This window comes from Camelus dromedarius, chromosome 4 (genome assembly GCF_036321535.1).
Source record: "Camelus dromedarius isolate mCamDro1 chromosome 4, mCamDro1.pat, whole genome shotgun sequence".
NCBI classification, from domain to species: Eukaryota; Metazoa; Chordata; class Mammalia; order Artiodactyla; family Camelidae; genus Camelus; species Camelus dromedarius.
The window spans coordinates 47,340,773-47,366,597 of NC_087439.1; the positions used below are offsets into that span (position 1 = coordinate 47,340,773).

Consider the following 25,825-nt stretch of genomic DNA (forward strand, 5'->3'; position numbering starts at 1 on the left):
TGGGCTCTACCACTGAGCTATACCATCCCACCTATTTATGTGTTTAGAAGATCTCTCAAAAGCACAGAGGAGGAATTGGAAAGAGCTCAGGATAGAGTGAGAAAGAGCTGTGAGCAGGCAGTGCAGAAAACCAGGTGGAGAGGGGCAAAGAGCTGAGGCCATGGAGGTGCTATTCACCGAAGGACACTGAGATGGACCTGATCAGACTTTGTGACTATCTGGAGATGGGGTGAGGAGCCAGGATGGTGCTGAGGTTTCTAGTGTGAGCAGCTGGACAGATGACATTATAAAGTAATAGTGAAATGTACAAGGTGGATGTAACTCCAAGGTGCTAAATGTACAAAGAAGTGACCAGAATGGGTGATGTTAGTCAAGAAAAGCTTTTTTTTTTTGGAAGGAATGAGTTTTGAAAATGGCCTCAAAGAGGTTCGTGGTCATTTGCAAAGAATTTGCTGAATATAGTGTTTAAAGCTTATGCTTAGAGAGGACTTCTTTCTAAAGAGCTCTAGTTATTGCATAAGTGTCATCTCACTTATCCCCTTGGCATTTCTGTGAGAGGCATAAAGCACACAGTATTGTCATCCTGGATCAGAGAAAGTGTGTTACCAGCCTAGGGTGAGGAGAGGACAGAGCTGAGACCAGAAATTACATCTTCATCATTACCTTTCTATTAAATATGTGCTAGCTCTCATACCTGGCCCAAGATATTTAAGCCATCTGTAAACTCTCACAAAATAATCCTAGAATAAATTATTGTCCAAACCTAAACTACCTAATTATGCCAACCTATACCCTAACATTATGAAATATGCTCTTACAAATTGTGCTTTAAATTGAAATTTCATTTCTCCACATGAAAACCCTGTTACCTTGGCCCTTCAAGGTAGAACCCAAGAAAAAAAAGACATCCTCAAAATCCCAATTAACTGAGTTCCCATAAACCCATCTTCACAGAAAAGGTGAAGCCTTTACCCCCATCTCCATGACTAGAATAAATCACAAGAGAACACTGGAGCTTTGGAAGTTCTCTCCAAACCCGAGTTTGTGTATCAGGGAGATTTGCTTGACCATTTCACCTTTTCTTTTACAATTAAAATGGAAGATGTGTTCTAATGGCAGCCAGTGGGAATAAGGTAAGAAAGTGATTTTATCGTGAAAACAGTAGCTATGTTTTCCCATTGCCTCTGAGAAAGACCACCAGCTAACTACCACTTAAAACTGGTTTGTCATTTCAGTAACTGGCCTACTAAGAGGAAACAATTAAAGTATGACCTTGTACACAGATATATGTATTTTTAAAAAAACTTTCCTTGTAAGACCCTTCAACCTTTATGGTCAAAGAATTCAATTTAAATTCTTTTTATAGCCTCATTTTACAATCAGATGGATTATGGCAAAAAAGAAGTGAGGTTGATTCATGAGACCAAGGAAGGCCATTCACATTGAAGAGCCTGTGCTGGCTCCAGTGGTCCAAAGCCACTGTGTGACCCCTGCCCATGAGCTCAGGCTCTGCTGCCACCACCACCCATCTCCACATGACCTGACTAGGCCCTCACCAGACTGCAGCCCCATCTGTGACTCAAGAACTTGTTCACAAATGAAACAAATGTCCTTTTTCCTCTCCTTTTTTGAGATAACCTAGCAGGGGGATTGACTGAACCAAAGGCTTCACTCATAATTTAATAGGAAGTGAGAAAGAGCTTTACCCATTTACTTGACCCATTTCTAAAGGGTAAAATTGATCATTAATTTAAAGAACATTGTACTATGAGGCTGTCTTGAAGTTGTGACAGTGGTATTGGCAGAAATTGGGTCTTTCTCAGCTCAAGTTTTCTGTCTGAGGGGCTTGAAATGCTTATAATAATAATAATAATTTCATACCTCAGCCAAGTACATTGCAAACATTTTTCTGGTGGAATTGTTACAACCCACCCTCACAGGGAGCACTGTCCCTGTATCAGGCCCAGGAGGAAACTGAGGAGGGGAGAGGAAAAGTTCCTTGCCCAGAGTCCCCATCTGGTCAGGAGCAGGTCCAGCCCAAGGGCTCAACCACGGTGTCATACTGCTGGAAAGTATTAGCATCCCCCAAAACAGGTTATTGGTAATCAGAAGGCAAAATTCAGGGGGCAGTTAATACTAAACCCCCATTATTTTTGTTTCATGTAGAAAGTGCCTTGCGTTCTGTAACCTAAGGCCTTTGATTTGATACAGAAGGAAAGTGGCTTCCAGAATCTCAGGCAGCTTCATGCGCTCCCCAGGGTGGCAACCACCCTTTTTTATTGAAATATTCAGCTGCAGAGAATTTATTATTATGTCTCTTATAAGCTCACCAGTCAAGAACATTGACTCTCAAATTGCCAAGGAATAAACTATCAAATCACCCAGCAGTTTTCTCACCGAGATCCTTTTGAGACTTTGTGTCATAAAAATTCAAAAGCAGAGTTAGGAGGGAACTCTCTGAGGAGCTGTCTGTTCCTTGTGAGGGCTGGACAGTCACAGTCCTTCCTCTCCCCAGGGAGGCAGGGAAAGCGGATTGAAGCTGGGCCCCCGTGGGTCTCAGTGGATCACCTGTCTCAGAGAAGAGACTAGGGTTAGGGGAGGAGGCTGGGACATGACCCCCTGGCTCCAGCAGATACGTAACTCTCGAGACAGGCTTACGGACTCCAGCCACCTCCCTCCAGATGACCATCACTTCTAATTCCCTTCCGAGAGATGTTTTGAAGGGGCAAGGGAATCAGGAAGAGAAAATCAGAGGAACATTTTGAAGAGGTGGACTCAGCACTAACTTCCCCCGGCAGAGTTGGGGGCTTTTCTGTCTACCTTCTCCCCATCCCCCCCCAGCCCCGCTTCTGCCCCATCTGTCAGCACCTGGCCCCGTCTCCCGCTCCCCACCCTGAGAAATTCAGTCAATAGTTCTGCCTCTCTGGTTATTTCACTTATAGGTTAAAAACACTTTTTTTTTTAAACATATATTTCCCACTTAACTATTGTGCTTTTACGCCTTTATTAGATTGCTTATAAAACGTGGCATTTAATAAACTTAATTGAATCTCAGGCCCTTTCTCAAAGCACTATAAATATCAAACACTGTCAAATAATGCTTTTTTTCCCCCATTGTTATAAAATGGATAGATAAACATGAATAAAATCACAGGGCACAAAGAAAAGGATTTTGTAAGGAAGGAAAAAGCCAACACCTTTTGTAAATTTCAGAAGCGCTGAAGGGCAGTGCTTTGCTTTCTTTGATGTGTCTTGCGTTTATTAAAAATTCAGTGTAGGGAAGTTTATGTCCCATAAGCAGCTATTTGGGTGGGGGGAGAACATATGTACACACATAAGCGTTTGTGTTCCTAAGTATATAAGCTCGCGGTGGTAGGGTTCTATAAGAAATATAAGTTTGAACTGACTCCTCCTGCAAAGGAGCAAATGCAGTTCAGAATTTGACTACAGGACTTGCTGCTGATTTCTGATTAGAGTTAGTGGTGTACTTGGTCAAACAGGCCAGACAGCCTCCTATAGAACTAAAACAAAACTCGGAGAGGTGGCCAGTACATCCTTGCTGATGGACTGATAGTCATGGGTAGAAACGGCCTGCCAGAAAATGTCTAGTAACTGGAGAAAACAGCCTTGACTTGCAGTGTTTGCAGCTTTCCATGGTGTCAGTACTCCCACCATGGCCAGTTTCACATTACCAATCTTACATCACTGAACTTGAAGTCAGGAAGAGATAAAAGCAATCAGCTCATGAGGGCTGGGGCTCCGGCACATTACTGAATCACTCTTAGTCTTCTTAATCAAAATCAGGAGTAGCAAGGAAGTATACATGATAAAACACAGATTTAAATAAATTACAAACACATTATTGCTGGTTTTCAGCTATATTACAGTGTGTAGTTAGCTCGGGGAGAGTTCCAGTCTCCCAGTGAATCCAAGGCTGGCTTAGATCTCCTTGGGTTGCTGCTGGCTCATAGAGCTACACTGACTATATTGTATGAATCACAACTCAGGACTTGAGTTTGTAAAAAGAATGTAATTATGGAAACAGAGAAACGAAACTTAAACTTGTGACTGTCTTAAAACTGTTGGAACGGCCGTATTTGGAGACTCCATGATGACAGGCCCAGTTGTTGATAACAATAGATATCTTTGCTTTTAGAAGCAGGTTTTGAGAAGTCTCTGGGGAGACACTATAAAGTTCTGCAGAGAGAAAAACCTCGATCACTCACAGGGACTTGTGTTTTTTTTTTAATCAAAAATTAGATCTTGAGAATAATCAACTGGAAAGGGGACAGATTATTTGAAATGAAATTGAAAGCACTATGTTAGAAAAGCAAAGATGTATGACAACCATATCAACATTAGGATTTGGACTGAGAATAAACAATGCCCACTAACTAGGATTGTCTTTTTTCCAAAACTATTTCTTGGAGTCACCTCTGGAGGCACGGGAGGTAGGAGGAGAACTTGGTAGCGAGAAGGGCTGTTTTTGTATTTTGAAGGTCCTGGGTAAAAGTTTATTTGCAGCCCATTTCCCAGTATGAAAAACATTTTAAGCAGTCATTAGGTAAGCCAGACCACCTTCTATATTGGTAAGAAACCCAGCCTGAGATAGAACAGATTCTTAATTATTCAAAAATCAATAGCAAGACTATTCTTTTTTTCCAAGATGGATACCTAGTACCTTCCAATTTCAAATGCAGTTTAAAAAAAATAAATAAAAAAGCCCCTTCCAAACATGTCAGCTAACATCTGAACCATTTCAGGGAGTCAAGGGTGTAATGCATCGTCTGAAAGTGCATCTCACTCGATCTGTTTCACTCCATTTTAACAGCATCCCTCAAGTCCTTTTTTTCATACCTAACTCCAACAACAACCCCCCAAAAGGCAATGTAACAACCTCCTCTCCACTGGTGTCTGGTTGGCACCAATCTGCCCTGACCTTAGACACAAGCCATTGTTAAGGGTATAACGCATTTACATATTTTGCAATAAAACATCAGTTATTTGCATTACTGTGTCAAGTTTTATTTGATTCTTTCACCTAAAAATGACTCATTTTCCTTTCTTGTATTTTAAAAACCAACTACTCTAAGCTTGTTTGAGAATAATCAAAAATTGCCCATTTAGCTAGAAGTCATTTTCTTTTCAAAAGGCAAATGTTATTTAATCTTTCAGCTGTTCATTGTGCCATCATAAATACTTTCTTTTCAGCACAGTTGTGGGGACTGAAATGAGCCCACTAATTGCCTCCCATTTCGACTGACATGTGGTGGTTTAGTGGAAAGAGAACACAGCAGGGAGAAGGAAATAGGAGGCTGAGAAAATGAGAGCTAATTATTTTCACTGCCTCATGTCAGGCTCTGTGTCAGCCTTGTTTTTACAAACTGGAAGGTTTAGCACTAAATAAAACAAACTGGCGTCATGTTTTTATATACTGGCAGTGTCATGGAAGCAGCTGCACATCTCAAAGACAATATAATGCCTGCGTTCACATGGACACCATCTGACAGACACTGTGAGCCACGGCTAATGAGGACATCACAGTGGTGCCAAGTGAAAGGTGCTGAATTATGTATGATTCTTCATCAGTACAGCAATAGTCCTGTACATCATTATGAGACATTGTTTTGCTGAAGAGATTAAAACATTCTTAGTTCCAGACCCTGCAACCTAGATGCGCTGAAAGAGGTTATTAATGGAATTTTTAGGGAGAGTTTCTTGTGGGTTTCTTTTCCGTTGAAAAACAAATCTCGTGGGACAAAGCCGTGCTGGGTCACGACACTGTATAGATAAAGAAGAGAAGCAAATTAACCATCCTTGCATTATCTTCCTTTTAAAGGCGGCAGAATAAAATCGAGTGGCGCAGGGTTATACATAATGATAAATAACCCAGGTGCTATCACGGGATGTGCCACTCTCCTGCCTTTAAAACAGCAGGTTCCGGCAGCTGAGCGAGATAATAGCAATGCGTGTAAAGGAGCCTTCGGAGGCCTAAATCAACATCTTACTACTTTTAATACCAGCACGACTGGTGTGTCTATCGTGTTTTTGTTTCATCTTGTATGACTTCTTACATTTCAAAACAGTCAGTCGCCTGCTATGAGCCTGTTTCTTTTTTTCCCCCCTCTTGAATCTTAAAAAGTTTATTCCGACCTCTGGGTTTTATATTTTAAAATGTTTCCTCAGTACAGGCTTTCTTTTTAAGGTGGAAGGGCCTCTGTGCTAGAATTCAGAGCATTCTCCGATGATACTTTTTCTTGGGTCATGGGGAAGGGGAAGGGCAGTGATGGGGATGTTTAAAACCAGTGTTTCCTCCCTGACACTGGGCATGCCCCAGACTTGAGTTCTAGTCCCGGGGCAGCTAGGTGAACGTGCTGCAAATCTCTACACTTCGTGGGCCTCAGTCTGCTCATCTGTAACATGGGGGCAGTGCTACCTATAACAGGGTGAGGCTATGAGGGTTAAATAAGAATCTCAAAAACATTATGTCTGGTGAGAGCAGCCAGACCTATGCAACTGCATACCGTAAAAATCCCAGTTTTGTGAAGGTCTAGGGCAGGCAGATTTGACCTACGGTGGTAGAAGGTGGGTGCCTCTGGTTGTGGGGGAGATACCGACTGGGAGAGGGCATGAGGGCATTTTCTAGTGCAGTGGAAATCTCTTACCTGTTTCGGTAATTACCTTGGTATAGACATTTGTTAAAAGTCACTGACCTGTGCACTACATTTTATTGTATGCGAATAATACCTCAATAAAAAATACATTTTAAAAAGTTTAACATCTGTAACCTTCAGGGGATGGTCATGTATAGGAGTCTGAAAGCCCAATTTGGGGATCTGTTTCCTTCTCAAATGTCCTCAATCATCTTGGCCCAAGATTATTAAAGATTTGCCTATGTTTATGTTTGCAATGAAACTTTGGTAGGGAAAAAAATAATAGAGAGGTTGTTTCTAAGTTGTCCAGAACTTAAAATAATATTTAGAGTGTAATTTTGTGCTCCCTTCAATCACTTTTTCTATTTAGAAGATTTACCTCTATCCTGATTACTTCTTTTTATCTCTTTACTTCTTTCCTTTTTTTTTTTTTCCTTTTCTTTTTGTGGGAGGGAAAAGAGACGTCTGTGTTTGGCGTCACATGCATTAGCCTGGAACTCCAAAGAATTTTAAACAGTTCACAGAGAATGTAATAGTGATTTCTCACAAAGAGATACTTAATTTAGCATTAACTGAGTGTTGTTTGGGATTTTATCTTCACAGAGTAAGAGTTTCTGTTTTACTTGGCCAGTAACCTTTATTCAGAAAATTTTTTCGCATAATCAGCAATGCTGGAGCAGTTGAGACAGAATGCTTTCTCATCCCCCATTAACCACACACTTGCTCCTAAAATTATCCAGGTATTTCAGCAGCTGCCAAGAAAAGTGGTACATATCCTGGGCCCTTAATACAATTGTCTTTTTTTTTTTTCCATCAGTTTCAAATGCAAAAATTCCCCTCTCCCCAGCAGAATCCCTTATATCTCTTGTAGATGTGCATTAAGGGGCAGATAACTGGTTTATACTATTCAACCCAAGCAGAGAACCTCCCAGGGCCCAGCTTTGCTCCATGTCAGTACCTTTCCCCCATGGATTAGTAATTAGCACTCCCGAGGGATGTGCATCAAGGTACAAACTTGAACAGTAGGAATGTCCTCTTGGGTGGGAATCTAGAGAGGAAATAAAAATCCATGGTAGTCATGACCTGCCCCATGATTTTGCTGGTGCAAACAGATGGGAGAAGGTGGTTTCTGGTTTGGAAAGTGAGTCTTGCCTCACACCAAGCCTAAGCTAGGGCTGGAGGAGAGTGTCTGTGATTCCAGATCCTGGTCAGATCAGTCAAGGAAAGGAGCATGCAGACAGTGGAATGGCACTATATGCACTTTTAACAATGATCTTTCCCAGCAAAAGAGGGGGAAATTGGCTATTTGGGCTCACCAGAGGCTCAGTATTTCCATCTCTGCCATGGAGCCCTACCTATACAAGATAGTTCGGACTACCTGTTGACTTTGGAAGGTAGAACTCCTCTGTACCGTAATTCTTGCTTTCGTTAACCCTTAACAAGGGAAGTTCGGGATTCAGGAAAGAAAGGGGAAACCTGCTCTTTCTCCATAGCACGATAGGCCCCCTGGTTCACTTCTGAACTCCACCACTTACCATCTGTGTGATCTTGGTCAAATTACCTCATCCCTCTGTGCTTCAGTTTCCTCATCCAAGATAGGGCTCTCTGGCTGTCAGTCACATTTCAGAGCCACTGTCCCTCCAGACATCTGCTGATTCTCACTGGTAGTGGCACATCAGAATCTGTTGAAGCAGGAAAGGACAGAGCTGGTACTCTACAATCCATCTAGGTAAGACGATGCAAGTTTATTCCTTCTATTTATTTCATAAGAGCAGCCATCATTATTTTGCCATTTGGCTGTACCATCTTCAACACTGATCAGACCTGATCAACCCTGGCACCAGAGTTATTCAGTGCCCCCTGGATCCCCAAACTCCATCCCAAGTGAGATGCTCTGACTCAGCCTGCCTGCTCTGGCCAGGTCCCTATTCTAGACACTCTTTGAACCTTCTTGCCTGTCAGCGCTCACTTACCTTCTGGCCCTTTCCCTTAGATGGCTGCAAGATGACGGGCCGGCTAATCTGACAACACATTGGAGCTCTGTTGGTGACCAGTGTTGGTAACACTAATAATCACTTTGGGGCTCCTAATTTGGCTCTCGCACAGTGCTGGGTACTTTACTTACATGATCTCATTTAGTCCTAACACAGTGAGCAACCCACTCGTGAATAAAGAACACTGAGACTCAGATTATCTAACTTGGCTAAGGGTGGCCGGGGTTGGGGGCAAGTGGCAAACCTGGGATTCAAGCTCAGGTAGTTGGCCTTTAAACTTGTGATCTTTCACCTCACCCTCCCCACCACATTGCTCCCCCAGTAATGGCTTAATGTATAACCCTTTTTTACATCATTTCCATTTTAATAGGAACCATCAACACCTTAAACTAAAGGAGTGACTAACAGCACCATTGCAGGCTGCCAGGGGTGAGACGGTTTTTGAAAAGGAGTCCTTTGAGGCCCTCACGGGCTCTCTCAGAATATACAGTTGTCTGCTCCTGCTTTCTGCCTGTCAGACTGAGAGTTGTTCACTGACGTCCAAAGTGACTCTTGAATGTTTCCGATTCAAAAATCAATACCCATGTTTCTGTCATTGACATCAAGCCAAAAATCAATAGTTCATCCTGTAAAAGTGAATGGTTTTAAATCAGAGCCCATATTCCCACTCTCTGGTCCCTATCAAGACCGAGAACTGAAAAGCTAGCAATTGTGCTTGTAAAATTCCATATTAGGCTCAGAAATATGTGTAATTGTTTTTAGTGATATTGATGATTTAATTCATCTTATTTGTATGAAAACCTTTCCAAAGATCAATTGGTTAAGAACTCATTACACAGCATCCCACCTACACTTGGGTCCTGTGGAATTCAATTACTTGTTTAAATCCAGGCAGTTGTGGCGAATGCTCATGGATATCTTTGGCTCACTAAGGAACAAAAAAATGTAAGGGATACCTTAAGGGAATCTGAAATTGGAGCAGAATTTAAAGAATTCCCTTACTTTATTTGTAGATTGTTTTTCTTAACTAGACAACAATAAAATCACAGATACCCTGAAAACACCTAGGCGTTACGTCAAGGCCTTGACACATTAAGTCAGTAATTTGGGTGAACGCTGCCTATTCACTATCTCGCCCAGTTTGTAACAGTCAGTATCTGCTTTTTAATGAATGGATAATGCCCCTCTTGTCTTATAACTTCTCTGATTATAGTTTTATTGCTTCTGTAGCTATCTTTTATGGTTCAGGTAAAAGGCTTTCTTTCAGATAAGAGAAAAGAATTTTAAAAAAAAAAGGTCTGTAAACCTAAATGTAGATCTTTGTTTCTCTGCATTGCACTTTGGGGAACAAAGAAGTAGTTGCTGTAGGGGAGGACCTGTGGCCACCTGCTTTTTTGATTTTATTAGTGAAATCTTCTCTGGTTTTCCTCCTTCCTGCCCATTGTCCTGGCCTCACTAAAGCATCCAGCGAGTCCATCCCGCCACCTTCCCAACTGCTGTTCCCTATGGGTATCTCCTCCCACTTTGCAGCCAGGCAGCCTTGTGCTAACCTGATCCCCCCTCCACCTCCACCACTTATTGGCCAGGAAACCCTAGAAAAATTGCTTCATCTGTCTCAGCCTCATTTTTCTCACTCACCTGATGGGAAAAGAAAGCGAACTTGCAGGGTCATTATGGATATCAAATAAAGTAGCACAGTGTAGGTACCTGACAACATGCCTCGAGCACCGGAAGCCCCTCCATGGCGTGGGTTCCCTCCCAGCAGCCCCTTGTCCACGCGGAGCTCCCCGGAGCCTGGGCACCGCCAGGTCTGATTTGGGACCTGAGGTCATGGAGGCAAAGCAGAGGTGTTCAGACATTAGTACCGTAGTTCAGGGTCTTTTAACTGTGCTTTTGACTAAATTCCCAAATTTGACAGGCAAAAGAAATAGAACTAAGTAAACTCGTCTTTTCTAATGCTTTTTATTCCAGCCACTGCCTTGGGGAGGCTTTTGCTATTTCCAAGAAGAGCAATCATGACTCCAAAGAGTCTTTATCTTGACCAGTGATTTCGGGGCTCCCGTTGCTAGGGTAGCGGTGGCTGCAAAACAAAGAAATACTGAGAGGTTTGTCAATTCTGAGCAACTGGTTTGACTTATGTTAGCCAAGAGCTAGGTTTTCATGTTATTGAATAGACCTTTTCCATCACTAATGGGCTTTCCATCTTGTGAATGTGGTTGGGCCAAGACAGTCCCTCCCCTCAGGCCTGGGCCCTTCTTGGTTCTGCAGTGTGTCTAGAAGCTCTCCTAAAAAATCCGGCTCCTCCAGCTTCCTGTTGAAGCCAACAGGTTTTCAACAGCCTCTTTGTTAGCACTCTTCCGTAACAATTTTGTCTGAGCCTGCTCGGGAAAACTTCCAGGTCTACTTGTATGAGAGCACGTTCTAATTTCAGCACATTAGGTGCTCAGAGCATTATCCTCAATCTCCCAGAATCCTTCATTCTTCAAATAACGTAAGAGAGAAGATGAATTTATGATCCAGGGGTCAAATGTGGTGCACAATCATGGATTTTCTTTTTCCTTCTAATTGCCTACACAGTGTATATCCTCCAACATTTTTATCATTAAATTTTTCATACAGCAAAGTTGAAAAAAATTTTATAGGAACTCTCGTTTACCCACCGCCTAGATTCAAGCATTAACATTTTATTCAACTTGCTTTATTACACATCTTTCCATATGTATATATATCCTTTTAGTTGTTCATCAACCCTTATTTTTTGATGCATTTCAAAGTAACTGGCAGATATCAGTACACTCTCTCCTAAATACTTCCATATGCTAGCGTTCAATACGAAATGCACACATCTTAAATGTATACACACATACATTTGCTGAGTTTTAACAAATGCATATACCTATATAACCCAAACCCCGATTAATAGAGTGTCAGTGCCCCCAGCAAACCCCCTCATGCCCCTTCCCAGTCAATCCCTGTCTGAAGCCGCAACCACTTTTCCACAGTAGATTAGTTTTGTCTGTTCTAGAAAGTCATGTTAATGGAATCCTAAGTATGTTTTTTTTTTTGTATAAGATTTCACTTACTAGATATACAATTGAATACTACTCAGCCATAAAAAAAAGAATGAAATAAAGTCATTTGCAGCAACATGCGTGGACCTAGAGATTATCATACTAAGTGAAGTTAAGCCAGACAGAGAAAAGACAAATATCATATGATATCACTTATATGTGGAACCTGAAAAAACAACACAAATGAACTTATTTACAAAACAGAAACAGATTCACAGACATAGAAAACAAACTTAACAGTTACCAAAGGAGAAGGAGGGGAAGGGATAAATTAGGAGTTTGGGATTAGCAGATACAAACTACTATATAAAATAAACAAGGTCCTATGATACAGCACAGAGAAGTATATTCAATAACTTGTAATAACCTATAATGAAAAGGAATATATATATATATATATATATATATATATATATATATATATATTGATATATATATATATTGATGCATCAATCATTTGTTCCTTTGTATTGCTGGGTAATATTCCATTCCATGCAATTACCACAGTTCATCCATACTCCCGTTGACAAACACTTTGTTTCCAATTTTTTAACTACTACGATAAAGCTGCTCACAACAATAAAAGTCTTTTTTGTCTTGAGTAACTACTTAGGAGTAGACTTTCTGGGATAGAATAGGTATAAGTTCAGTTTCACAATAAATTACCAAAACTTTTCCCAAAGTGATTTTGCCATTTACACTCCCACCAACAATCCAGTAGCTCCAAATCACAGCCAACATTTGATGTTATCAGTCTTAGCCATCTGGTGGGTATACAGTGATATCTCATTGTGGTTTTACTTTATATTCCCCTGGTGACTAATGGTGTAGAGCACTTTTTCATTACATTGTGGTTTACTGAAAATTTAATAAATATACCGTCATTAAAAAAAAAAAAATCAAGGTTTCTCTTACAAATCAGATATCCAACTTTTCATGACCCAGCAAGCCTAGGCTTATATTCCCACATGGGAAAAATTAACAGAAGCTGAGTGATGGCTGTGCCTTTAGGGCAGTTGCTCCTTAGACCTCCAGAATCCCTAACCCTTCCCATAACCCACCAGTGCTTGGGCCAACTATCAACAGCTATGCAGCCTCACATTTCCTGTTAAGAAGAAAGGGAGCTATTTCTTGAACCTATGTCATTGTCGATACTGGAAAAGTGAAAGGTAGATCCAGAGGGTCTTACATTTAAAAAAAAAAAAAAGTGTGAAGACTGCATTTCTTTGTGTCAGTGGAAAAATATTCCTACAATGTCCAGTATGTAAATTTAACGGGTCTATTTTGAAAGGTTACAATTTAAGGCTCTATAATGAAACTGCCTGGCTTCACTCATTTTTATCTGCCTGGCTCCTTTAGGATGTTGAGTTTGCAACTCCTATAATAGAACACTTAGACTGATAAATGGTATTGCAAGACTGCCCCACCTGGGGGTTATTTAGAGATATAAAGAGATCTAATTTCATGTCCTTAAAAAACACACTCCAATAATACTTCATTTAGAATACTTCATGTGTTACAAAACATTGAGACTAAAAAAAAATTATTTTCCTTTCTCAAATTCTATAATTTTGCTTTTAATTCCAGGATTGTAAGTGGAAAATGTATATGGAGATGGATGGGGATGAAATTGCAATAACCTACATCAAAGATGTGACATTCAACACTAACCTACCTGATGCAGAGATTTTAAAGATGACAAAGGTAGGGTTCTATTTACAGCTTAAAAGCTTTTTTGAATTCACAGATCTCAAACAAAGACATTAAAATACCCCAGCAGTGTACTTTTGTGTTTGTGATGCTCACATGAGCTCAGCCTCAAGCTGGCTGTTGAAAGACACATTTTATTTAGCAGATTGAGATAATAGTTTTTTTTGTTAAAATTCCACTTATGCTGTGTGAACTAAAAAGTACCACAAACAAGTGTTGTCTAATTTTTTTTAAACTTTCTTCTACATTTCTTTATGTGTATTCTGTCATTGATTAAAGGAAAGAAAATGCTAATAATAAAAATATTTACCTCAAATTCTGGGTCATTTTAAACTTGTAAAAACTTGTCAGGAGAAAGTCTTTCTTGGTTGTGTTCAGTTTCTTGAAGGACTGAGATGAGATTATTTGTGAGGTGCGCATTAAAGTCCTTGTGGCTTCCTTGAGTTCACACCTGTGAATTCCTGGAGTGGCCAGACAGCATCTTACTACTTTGGGGTCAGGGGTTGAGCATGCCCATTAAAACACTGAAGACAGACTTAGAGAAATGCTTAGCTTCTCTTCAAAACAGAAAAGTCAGTTCTGTCCAATTATGCTGAAAAAATGCATTTAAAGACTTCAAATTCAACATCTGTTTATGATAAAAACTGTCCAGAAAGTGGGCATAGAGGGAACATACCTCAACAAAACAAAGGCCATGTATGACAAACCCACAGCAATCATCATATTCCATGGTGAAAAGCTGAAAGCATTTCCTCTAAGATCAGGAATCAGACAACGTTGCCCACTCTCACTTTTATTCAACATAGTTTTGGAAGTCCTAGCCACAGCAAGCAGAGAAGAAAAAGTTATAAAAGGAAACCAAACTGGAAAAGAAGTAAAACTGTCACTGTTTGCAGATGACATATTATACATAGAAAATGCTAAAGAGTCTACCAGAAAACCACTAGAGATCACCAATGAATTTGGTAAAGTTGCAAGATACAAAATTAATATACAGAAATCAGTTTCATTTCTATAAACTAACAATGAAATATCAGAAAAAGAAGTTAAGGTAACAATCCCATTTACCATCAAATCAAAAAGAATAAAATACCTAGGAATAAATCTACCCAAGGAGGCAAAAGACCTGTACTCCAAAAACTGTAAGATACTGATGAAGGAAATTGAAGACAACATAAACAAATGGAAACTTCTTGGACTGGAAGAATCAATATTGTTAAAATGGCCATACTACCCAAGGCAATGTACAGATTCGATGCAATCCCTATCAAATTACCAATGACATTTTTCACAGAGCTGGAACAAAAAATGTTAACATTTGTATGGAAGCACAAAAGACCCTGAATAGCTAAAACAATCTTGCAAAAGAATGGAATCATGCTCCCTGACTTCAGACTGTACTACAAGCTACAGTAATCAAAACAGTATGGTACTGGCACAAAAACAGACACATAGATCAATGGAACAGGATAGAAAGTCCAGAAATAAATCCATGCACTTACGGTCAATTAATCTACAACAAAGGAGGCAAGAATACACAATGAAGAAAAGACAGTCTCTTCAACAAATGGTGCTGGGAAAACTGGACAGCTACCTGTAAAAGACAAAATTATAGCATTCTCTAATACCATATACAAAAATAAACTCAAAATGGATTAAAGACCTAAATGTAAGACCAGATACTATAAAATTCCTAGAGGAAAACATAGGCAGAACATTCTGACATAAATCACAGCAACATTTCTTTGGATCCATCTCCTAGAGTAATGGAAACAAAAACAAAAATAAACAAATGGGATCTAATTAAACTTAAAAGCTTTTGCACAGAAAAGGAAACCATAAACAAAATGAAAAGACAACCTACAGAATGGGAGAAAATATTTGCAAATGATGTGACTGACAAAGGGCTAATTTCCAAAATACACAAACTGCTCATACAGCTTAATAAAAAAAAACAAGAACAAAAAACAAGCAACCCAATCAAAAAATGGGCAGAAGACCTAAATAGACATCTCTCCAAAGAAGACATACAGACGGCCAACAGGCACATGAAAAGATGCTCAACATCACTAATTATTAGAGAAATGCAAATCAAAACTACAATGATACCTCACCTCACACCAGTCAGAATGGCCATCATTAAAAAGTCAACAAACGATAAATGCTAGAGAGGATGCGGAGAAAAGGCAACCGTTCTACACTGTTGGTGCAAATGTAAATTGGTGCAGCCACTATGGAAAAAAGTATGGAGGTTCCTTAAAAAACTAAAAATAGATTTGCTGTATGATCCTGGGCATATAGCCAGAGAAAAATATAATTCAAAAAGACACATGCACCCCAATGTTTATAGCAGCACTATTTACAATAGCCAAGACATGGAAACAACCCAAATGTCCATTGGCAGATAACCGGATAAAGAAGATGTGGTATACATACATACATACATACACACACACACACATACACAGGAGTATTACTCAACCGTTAAAAAGAATGAAACAATGCCATCTGCAGCAATGTGGGTGGACCTAAAGATTATCACATTAAGTGAAGTAAGTCAGACAGAGAAAGACAAACATCGTACGATATCACTCATATATGGAATCTGAATAAATGATATAAATCTTATTTACAAACCAAAAATAGACTCATGGACATAGAAAACAAACTATGGTTACCAAAGGGAAAAGGGAAGGGGAGGGATAAATTAGGAATTTGGGATTAACAGATACACATTACAATATATAAAATAGACATCAAGGACCTACTATATAGCACAGGGAACTATACTAAATTTTTTTTTACAGCACAGTGTCTCAGTCTTACATATACATACATATATTCGTTTTCATATTTTTTTCCATTAAGCTCAATTTCTTGTAATAACATATAATGGAAAAGAATCTGAAAAATCTATTTATATGTATGTTTATATATATAACTGAATTGCTTTGGTGTACACATGAATCTAACATTGTACACCAATTGCATGTCAATTTTAAAAAATAAGAAATAAATAACAATTTAGCCACTAAAAAATATATATATACTTCAATTGTAGAAGGTCAGCACTCAGGTAAATAACCATGATGTCAATAGGACAGTCACCCTAAACCTCACACAGCCATCAACTCTAGCGCACTATTGACTGTGTATTTGGTTTCAGTGAAGAAACTGGGGCTGGCAGCAAAGAAGAGCCATGGTACAAACACAAGTGGGGAAGTGAAAGTCTTCAAAGCCACAGCATTAAACTTGCAAATGCGTTCCCTTCCCAGGCATAAGGCTGCTCACCGCCCAAGTCCTTCTAATTGACAAGCCTATTCATTAAGTATATTGACACTCATTGTTGGATTGCCCCGAGTAGCTGGAAGTTATGTCAGTGGTGTCATCAACGGTGTTACTTACCCGTAACAGTTGTGATCTACTTTCTTCTTTCCCTTACTCTGTTGGGATGTGCTGAGTTTTGATGTCTTGGAGACTAGACACACTTTCTCTTTCCTCCCCACCTGTGCCATCTCTTGTTGCTGCCAGTTACTTGTGGCTTCAGTGTCACTGAGAAGCAAGATCCAAATCTTTGCCTGCTAACAGAAGGAAGTCACTCGCAGTAAAAAATAACAGGGTGGAGTTATAAAGCTGAATACATGTGTTTTTGTTCTAAGGCCATATGTGCATTCCAGAGGCACCGTATCTTCTGCAAAATCACGCACCAATATTAACAGAACTTGTAAGAAAATTAAGATTGAAGCAGACCATTCAAAATCTGTAGAACTTTTTAACATCAACAGAAACAATAAAAATTCGTTAAAGAAGGAAAAAAAAAAACAGGGAAGATCAGTTCTTGCCACAGGAAAGACTAGAAGTTGCTCTACACCCAGACCAACTTTGTCACAAACTATCCTACCTCCTGTCTGTTCTAAGGGCCCATTTATTCTTCCTAAAGATCATTTACTCTCCCCTGAGAGGCCTACATCCCCTACTTCCCCTTTCTCTATTAAAATGGCATTTAATCCTGAATTCTTTGACTTCCTCATTTTCCCCTGGGTATCTCCCATGTATACATGAGTTATATATGTTAATAAACTTGTCTTTGTTTTTCTCTTGTTTAAAAAACACGAAGAGCCCAGTTAAATCTCTTCTGCATTTGCTTTCTGCCTGTCTCGTCTCCTGGCCAGTCCAGTCATTTGCAGCCTTAAACCTGAAATGAAGGGTTGCGGGGGGAGGGAAGAGAGTGGCTATTCACTTCTAATAAAGACCATTTTCATCAAACTTAAAATAGGATCCAAAGCACAGGCTTCTTCATTACTCCTATATTTTAATACAGTGGGGAAACATCTCCGCAGTTTCACTGGCACCCACAGCTGTGCCGGAGAGCCTGACGTAGCCGGAAAGCAGAGCGGTTATTGAAGCCGCTGAACCAGCCACTGCTTGTACCAAAAAAAAAAAAAAAAAAAAAAAAGGCACTTTGGGTCTTCTTATATTTTTAAGGCTTTCTGCAGAGGCTTCAAAACATTAGCATGAGTTACTTGAGTGATGTATCAGAAAAGAGAAGATGGTAAACAGGTAGTCTTGGTTGTCCACAAACATATGAAAAGATGTCTTATGAAAACCAAAACCCAAAACATCAGACATTACCCTTTTGTGAGTAATTACGTGTGAACCAACATGACTGTCCTCGTAATCTGACATTATGGCTTTCATGGTAACCCAGCCTCAGACCCTCTTTGCCAACTGTGTACAGCAAAGCCGGCCTCAGAAACTGACACCGTAGCAGGGTGGGCTGTGTCACGGCATTACACCATCCCACTTTTGTCTTTCAGCCCCCGTTTGTAATGGAGAAGTGGATGGTAGGAATAATGGAAAATCAGACTGTAGAATGCACTGTCACATACGAGGTAAGTTTGTGGGGGGTGGCTGTTGGCCTCAGCATCAGTTTCCCAGCAGAGATTTATTTGCTCCCCTCAGAGTACTTAAAAGTTATTGGAAAAGAAACTATTTAATCAACATGAATATGGGAAGATCAATGTAATTACTCTAACAGAGTGTTGGGAAGGAATGAGAACAGGATACACCTACCTGGAGACTGAGGGAGTAATTCATTCATCCATCACCTAGCGATTGAGCCCCCTCTACACACCACGTACGTACGCATGTGTGAGGTACCCGGGACACCGAACAGTGACCAGCCAAACAGAGTGTTGCCGTCTTGATGCCTAGAGTTTAAGGGTGAGGGTAGATCAGTGATTCTTTTTTGGGGGGCAGGGGTAATTGGGTTTATTTATGTTTTTTTAAATGGAGGTACTGGGGATTGAACCCAGGACCTTGTGCATGCTAAGCACGCGCTCTACTACCGAGCTACACCCCCACCCCCAGATCAGTGATTCTTCACAAGGACAGAGTACAACTTCTGCTACCACCTGGGGGTAAGGAGAGGATGATCTATCAAAGCCAAATTCCATGTATTTTGTATATGGACAAAGGAAAAAGTTATACTTTAGAAAAATGTGCTATTAAAGTTAAAATTCAGACATTTAACAAATACCTGCCCAAGGGTGCTATTCTGTGATTAGGATAGACTAAATCTATACCTTCTCAAGGAGGCTTATACTCCAGTGGAGGGGGGGTATAGATAATAAATAGGTAACAAATAAATAGGTAACGTCAGAGAGTGATAACCAGAAAATAGTGAGACGTGGGGCATTAGATTGGGTGGTCAGGGAAGGCCCCTTCTCTGAGGGGGAGGCGGCAAGAAACAGCAGAAGAAAGGCCAGTGCAAGTTCCTGAGGGACAGCGCGCGGGACAAAGTTGGCAGGGTGGGCGGGGCCCATCACAGAGCCAGGGATGGGGCTGGGACCCCGCAAGGAGTTTGGATTTACTGTAAGCACCGTGGGAAGCCAATGGGTGTTTGAAGCAGTCTACTGCTTAGAAAGATCTACTGTTTTAAAAATCAGCAAGAAATCTCATGGGTGGGCATCTGCTTCACAAAATAGTGAAACCCTGAAGGATGGGGCTGGAAGGACACAGGTGTCGCACAGTCTCGGCACACTTGGAGATATTAATGTGCACCCACCATCAATAAGACATGCACTTCATTTGTTCATTCACTTATTCATTCAAAAAACATTTAGTCAGGATCTACCATGACCTAAGCACAAGACCACCTTAAACCTGTGTTAGCTCATTAACTTTGTGCAAATACTCAAAGATAAGGGAGCACCATTTTCACTTGGTAGCTAGGCAAAACGGAGAGATGGAAGGGAGTCCCAGAGTTTAGGCTGTCAAGACAGAGTCGGTGGAATCACACCCAGGTCCCCTGACTGTGAATACAGTTTCCGCTCTTCTTCAGCTGCCCTAGCTCTTCCTTTCCCAGCAGCAAGGTGAAGGAAGTCAGCCACAAACTGGACTTCATGCACTGCTGCATTGGGATGGGCTTCTGAGCTGCCAGGGTTCAGCACCTTAACATTAACATTAGCAATCCAAACCCTGGCCAGTCCCCTTACCCAGGGCAGCCCGATGCTGGAAGCCAGTTAGGATGAATAGCAGTGAGTTATCCTCACCAGCCAGGCTGCGCTGTTCGTCCGGGATGAGGCACCTGGGAAGCAGCATTCTTTGTCAAGGTGTTGCTTGCAGGGCACTGAACCTAAGAAGTTAATTGGTATTGGAATCTGGACTGTTCTGGAGCCTGCTGACCGGTCCCCAGTCCCAAGGAAAAGCCTTCTTTTCAGTAACTGGACGGTCACATAGTCAGTGTTCACCTCTGCCTACCTTTGGGCTGGAGACACACCACTCCACGTCCTTCCTTCTCTTGCTCTCTCCCCTGCCTTTCCCGCCTCCTCCTCAGACTCCATGACGATTTGCTATGCTACTTGTGTCCCACTTCAGGGTTGTGTTTGTTGTTGTTGTTTTGTTTATTGTCATAAACTTATCAAATCCTGAGAGGCTCTTCAATCTAATCTGATTTGTGTCACCTAGTGATGGGGGGGTCATAGGACAAGGAAAGTGGTGTGTCTCGATCTAGTGTCCTCTCCTTGTTCTAATCCTTATTCTTAACGCTCTCCTGCCTCACTTTGGCATCTGTTACCCCGCGCCCTCCATGGGGGTAATAGTCCCGCCAGCCTACCTACTCTCACCCCATCACCCAGGTGATCACAGGCAGTCTTGGGCAAAATAGTGGCCAAATTTTTGTTTATTCAACAAAATATCTGTTTTCAACTTCTGTAAGCAAAAGCCAAGTTGTTTTTCGTTATTTATTAAACAAAGAGGTAATTTGAGACTTGCCAACTATAATAAATTCTGGGAATAAATAAAAACTACCTTTTTAACTACTATAATCCACTAAGCAATAAAGCGGTTAAAATTTTTCTTCTAATCAGGTTACATGTTGAGGCAAACCGTGCAAATATCTTACCTAGCGCATTATGATAGTGTTCTAAGGAGTTACACTGAAGGGATAGGATAACCTGATTTTCTTTCCTTTCTTTCCTATTTTATAATAAGCATGTGGATGTCTGGTTGTGTGTGTGTTTTGTTTTTAAACAGAGTGATGTGAGAGCTCCAAAAAGCACGAAACACATCCATTTGATTCAGTGGAGTAGAACGAAACCTCAGGATGAAGTGAAAGCCGTCCAGCTTGCCATTCAGACGTTATTCCCCAGCTCAGACGGCAACCCTGGGAGCAGGTCTGACTCAGGTAAGTCAGCCGTGCACCAGACGGCTTCCAAAGCTGAGAAGTCAGATTCTCACACCAGGGTAAGTGTCAGTCTGTGAACTGATACAATACTTCCTTTTTCTATTTGCAGACTATTGGCTTCATAAACAGATTATATGGAAAGGAGTATTTATGGGCTTATGAGTAAGAGCATGTTATAACAAAGTTCAATCTTTGGATAACTATCATAGAAGATGAAAATTAATGTTCTTTATGTTATATTGGTAAATAAAAATATGCATGTATATTTATACACATGATATAGATTTAGTGTCCAAAATTGTAGCTAAAGATAAGAATCACCTTCCACGTCCAACAAACATTCCCATGAAATCACTGCGATCGCTATTGCTGGGGCAGCCTCTTGAGTCCTGTGCACCACAGATCCATCAAAGAGTAAGAAGGCAAGGGGAGGGTATAGCTCAGTGGTAAAGTGTGTGCTTAGCATACTCAAGGTCGTGGGTTCAATCCCCAGTACCTCCATTTATAAATAAATAAATAAACCTAATTAGCACCCCCTCCCACCGCCCCAAACAAAATAAAGAAAGAAAGATAGGGGAGAGGAGGGAGGGGGAAAATAAAGGTAAAAGAGGAAGGGAGGAAAGAGAAACACATCTGCTAATCAGACCAGAAATACATGTTCTATGATCAGTGCCTTTTTCTCCCCCAATAAGAAAATACACTTGAGAAGCCCTGTGAGAAGGTTCTTTGGTGGCATGGAAACCAAGTGCCCCGCTCACTAGTGTCACCAGTTGTGAGAGCCTCGCTCTGTGTCTTCACCTTAAGGACTGGCTTGCCAAGCAGCCTAGGTGTTTTTAAATGCCCACCAACCAAGGGCCCCCAGATCCTGGACAGTACTCTAAAACTACCAGCATTTGGTTTTTGACAGCATGCTGGTCAACACAGTTGATTTGGTTATTTTCTTTCTTATTCTCAAGTTCTTAAACCACAGATTTTAACTATAATGAAATGTATTGTCTTCTATAACAAGAAGTCCAAAGGTAAGCTGGGCTCCAGGTGCAGTAGGATAAACCGCTCAGCCATGTTAAGGATGAGAAGTGAGCCTTTCCTTCTTTCCACTTTGCCATCCTTAACGTGTTGCCTTTGCCCTCAGCCTAGCTCCGCTCGTGTCCACAATCATCACGTAAAGATAGGATAACGCCCACAGGAAACAGGAGGTCACTCATGTGCAGGAGTGAGAAAGACTTGCTTAGAAACACCCTGCAGACTACCTTTCAGGTCACTTTGGCCAGAGCTGAGCAACTTGTCCAGTCCTAAACACAACATCGCTATACCTGGCTTGGACCATCAGAGTCTGCCTTAGAGCCAGAATGTGGTCAGCTTCCCTGAGGCCCATGGCCTCATAGAGGGGTTGGACACTAAACAGAATCGGGGTTCTGTTGGGGGCTAAGATTTCAGAGAAGTCAAAGTGAAGGAAAGAGGGCATGTGATGGCTGAATGAAGCCTGTGAGGAACGTCTGAACCCAGGAGGTCGCCTGTATCTGGACGAGTCACTCACCTGAGAGGCATGGGTCAACTGGGCAGAGCAGTGAGGGAGGTGAGCATGCTCTGTCTCTCCCCCGAAGCTTCACCTGCACAAGCAGGGTGGGAGTAGCTCCAGGAAGACTCTGGGGAACTGGAGAATGTGGGCGATTCAGGCCCTGGGGGAGACAGAGAGGATCCTAGGTGTGAGGAACTTGCCTACTCATTGAAATATAGCTTCCTAAATGGCTCATTAATTAACCATTTTATTTTACCATAATTTCTTCCTGTTCGCCATCAAGCTTTATTTTTTTCATGCAGAAAACATTTCTTATTCTTGAACTTCAGGAATCTCTCCTGGAGAGATGAACTGTCTTTCTCCCAATCTCTAAGCTGTCTCAGCCATTAGAACCCAATTTCTTTCATCTGCAGTTAGGGTTCTTGAGGATTTAAAAGTGCTGGTTGGTGAAAAAAAAAAAGCCTTTTGTTTACTAAACATGCCTCTGCCATCTAAACACACTTAAAGATCAATTTCTAGAAGCAATGACATGGCTAAGTGGAAAGAAGATGGAATTTTGATGCAGAAGGACCTGGGATTATTAACTGAGTGACATGGGTCCAATTACTTGATCTCTCAAGCTTGGTTCTCCTCATTTATAGAATGGTATTAGTACTGACCTGAGAAGATTTTTGGAGGATTACATGAGATACCGTAAGGAAACCCTTTGGAACAGTGTCTCCATATAGCATAAATTCAGTAAGTGTAAGTGCCCTTATTTTTTAGGAATTATTTATAATAATAAAGGAAATGTCCTTACACTGAGCCTAGAATTCCTATGAATGGTAAAGCTTAGAGCTTCCCAAACAGGCTGAATTATCCTGAGACAGGCTTATGAATTAGGCATGCAGCTTTACTGTGGCTTCAAAGATGCTCATTTCCATTTCTTCTGCAGGTGCTGATTGCCAGTGGTTAGATACCCTCAGGATGCGGCAGATTGCATCCAACACTTCTTTACAGCGCTCCCAGAGCAACCCCATCCTTGGGTCACAATTCTTCCCCTACTTCAATGACCAGGACTCCTACGCTGCTGCTGTGAGGCGGACCCAGGTGCCCATTAAGTATCAACAGATTACACCTGTAAACCAGTCCAGAAGCTCCTCTCCTACTCAGTATGGACTGACCAAAAACTTTTCTTCTCTGCATCTCAACTCCAGGGATAGTGGCTTTTCCAGTCTTAATACTGCCAACTCTTTAGAGAGGGGTCGATACTCAGGTAGAAGCAGGAACAAACACGATCGTGGTAGCCTATCACTCAATTCTTCTCCCAGAGGAAGATACAGTGGGAAAAGTCAGCCTTCCACACCTTCAAGAGAAAGATACTCTGGAAAATTCTCCAGGGTTTCTCAGTCAGCCCTCAATGCTCACCAGTCACCTGACTTGAAGAGAAGCCCAAATGACCCCCATCAGCCCAGGACCATCCCAGGGATGCCTCTGTGCACTGACACGAACTCAAGAGCCGGGGAAGAGGAGGGCAAGGTCAGCGAAGGGGGATGGACAAAGGTGGAATACCGGAAGAAGCCCCACAGGCCCTCCCCTGCCAAGACCACCAGAGAGAGGCCCAGAGGAAACTACCGTGGAAAGAGAAACTTTTGATGATTTGAGCTAGTTGAGTTTTTCTTAGCAGGGTTTTTCTTAATGTAATAGAATTTGACAACGTGATGCCTTCCGGTAGAATTAACCGAAAGACGACGTTTCCATTTTTTGGATTTGGGAAATACCTTCTAAGTGAGACTATAGCCAAAACAGACCCAAAATGATGGATGTGGGTCGTCCAGTGTAGGGAACTAGATTTAAACATAACTCTATGTATTCTTTGCCCTGAGTTAACACCTTTAGAGGAGGGACTATACCATCTTATTACCCTAACCGCTGCCGTTTTGGTTAGAAGAGGGTAAGGTTAAATGGAGAAATTTGTCTTAAATGGGGCACTCATCTTAGGTACAAAATTTAAGGGGGAACCAAAAAGCTCATTAATCAAGATAAATACTATTCTCATGCAATATTTACATACATGAAAATCAATGCAAAAATTTGTGATAAAGAAAAAATTGAAATTCTAGATAAAGACAAGGTCAGTATTACTGATTTTTCCTTCTGTCTAAGGCTCCAGTATGGCTTGGCAATGCACTGTTACTGATCCTGTCTGTATTTAAATTTTTGATATTTTGTTCATCATGAATTTTTTGCATTAATTTTCTCTTTTAAAAATACTGCCTTGGGGGAGGGTATAGCTCAGTGGTAGAGTGTGTGCTTAGCATGCACAAGGTCCTGGGTTCAATCCCCAGTACCTCCACTAAAAAATAAAGTAAAAAATTAATTTAAAAATACATAAAGAAACCTAATCCCCCCCCAAAAAAACCCAAAACAAAAACAAACAAAAAAATACTGCCTTAAAATATCATTTGTCTTGATTACTGAGGCAGAGTTTTTTTTTTTTTTTTAATGCCTCCTCAAATTTTGTGGCCAAGGCAAGTGCCTCACTTGCCTTAGCCAATCTCCACACTGCTGGTTATTATTTATTTTAGTAAGATATTTGGGTTTTTATAACTGTCAGAGCTGAACTGATTTGGCTCTTCATTTCTAGGCAATAAAAAAGTTACTGAACTTAATATTGATTGTGATATATATCCCATTCATTAAGACTCATCAGAAACCAAAACCCAAGCTACCTAGCAGATTTGTAGTTCTTTCTTTCCCAATACTCCCACAGACTGCCCTCGAATATTAATTTTCTACATTTTACCAAAGGAGGAGCTAAGAGGGGGAGACAACAATCTATAAAGTCCTCTTGGGCTGTCAGAACTCTAAAGTCTAAAAGAAAACAGAACAGGGTAATAACGTCACAAGCTAAAAGCCAGAGAAATTTAAAATTACCAACATCCTTGTTAGAGCAAGACAGTAAATACCATCCTCGCAGCCAAAGCTCTAAGCAGCTGGGCGGGTAAAGAGGTGCATGGTGTGGGTGGGAGGAAACTGCCTGCAGTTTAGGACAGGAATTGTGGGAGCCAGCTTGGGAAATTCTTGTATTTTACAAGTCAAAAAGTCAGGTGGCAACAAACTTATTATATGTCAAATGAATAAATGTTACTTTCAATATATTCCAAGATTCTGTTCAACATTCACTAGCCCTGAACATCAAGTGTCCTCTG

At 41.0% G+C, this 25,825-nt stretch overlaps 1 protein-coding gene and 1 non-coding gene across 3 annotated transcripts in view; both read left to right on the forward strand.

Annotated features, from left to right (window-relative positions):
• MAP3K20 (mitogen-activated protein kinase kinase kinase 20) overlaps nt 1-25,285 on the forward strand; it is a 155,475-nt gene extending 130,190 nt beyond the window's left edge. For both annotated transcript variants that reach the window (XM_031451669.2, XM_031451670.2), the window contains exons 17-20: nt 13,306-13,422; nt 18,246-18,320; nt 20,965-21,115; nt 23,569-25,285. In XM_031451669.2, coding sequence (XP_031307529.2) covers nt 13,306-13,422; nt 18,246-18,320; nt 20,965-21,115; nt 23,569-24,269 — 1,044 coding nt within the window. In that variant the 3' untranslated portion in view covers nt 24,270-25,285. The remainder of the gene's footprint in view (nt 1-13,305; nt 13,423-18,245; nt 18,321-20,964; nt 21,116-23,568) is intronic.
• On the forward strand, nt 24,897-24,969 carry TRNAA-AGC (transfer RNA alanine (anticodon AGC)). Its single transcript has one exon. It is a non-coding gene; the product is annotated as a tRNA-Ala (tRNA).
• Nucleotides 25,286-25,825: the final 540 nt, after the last annotated feature.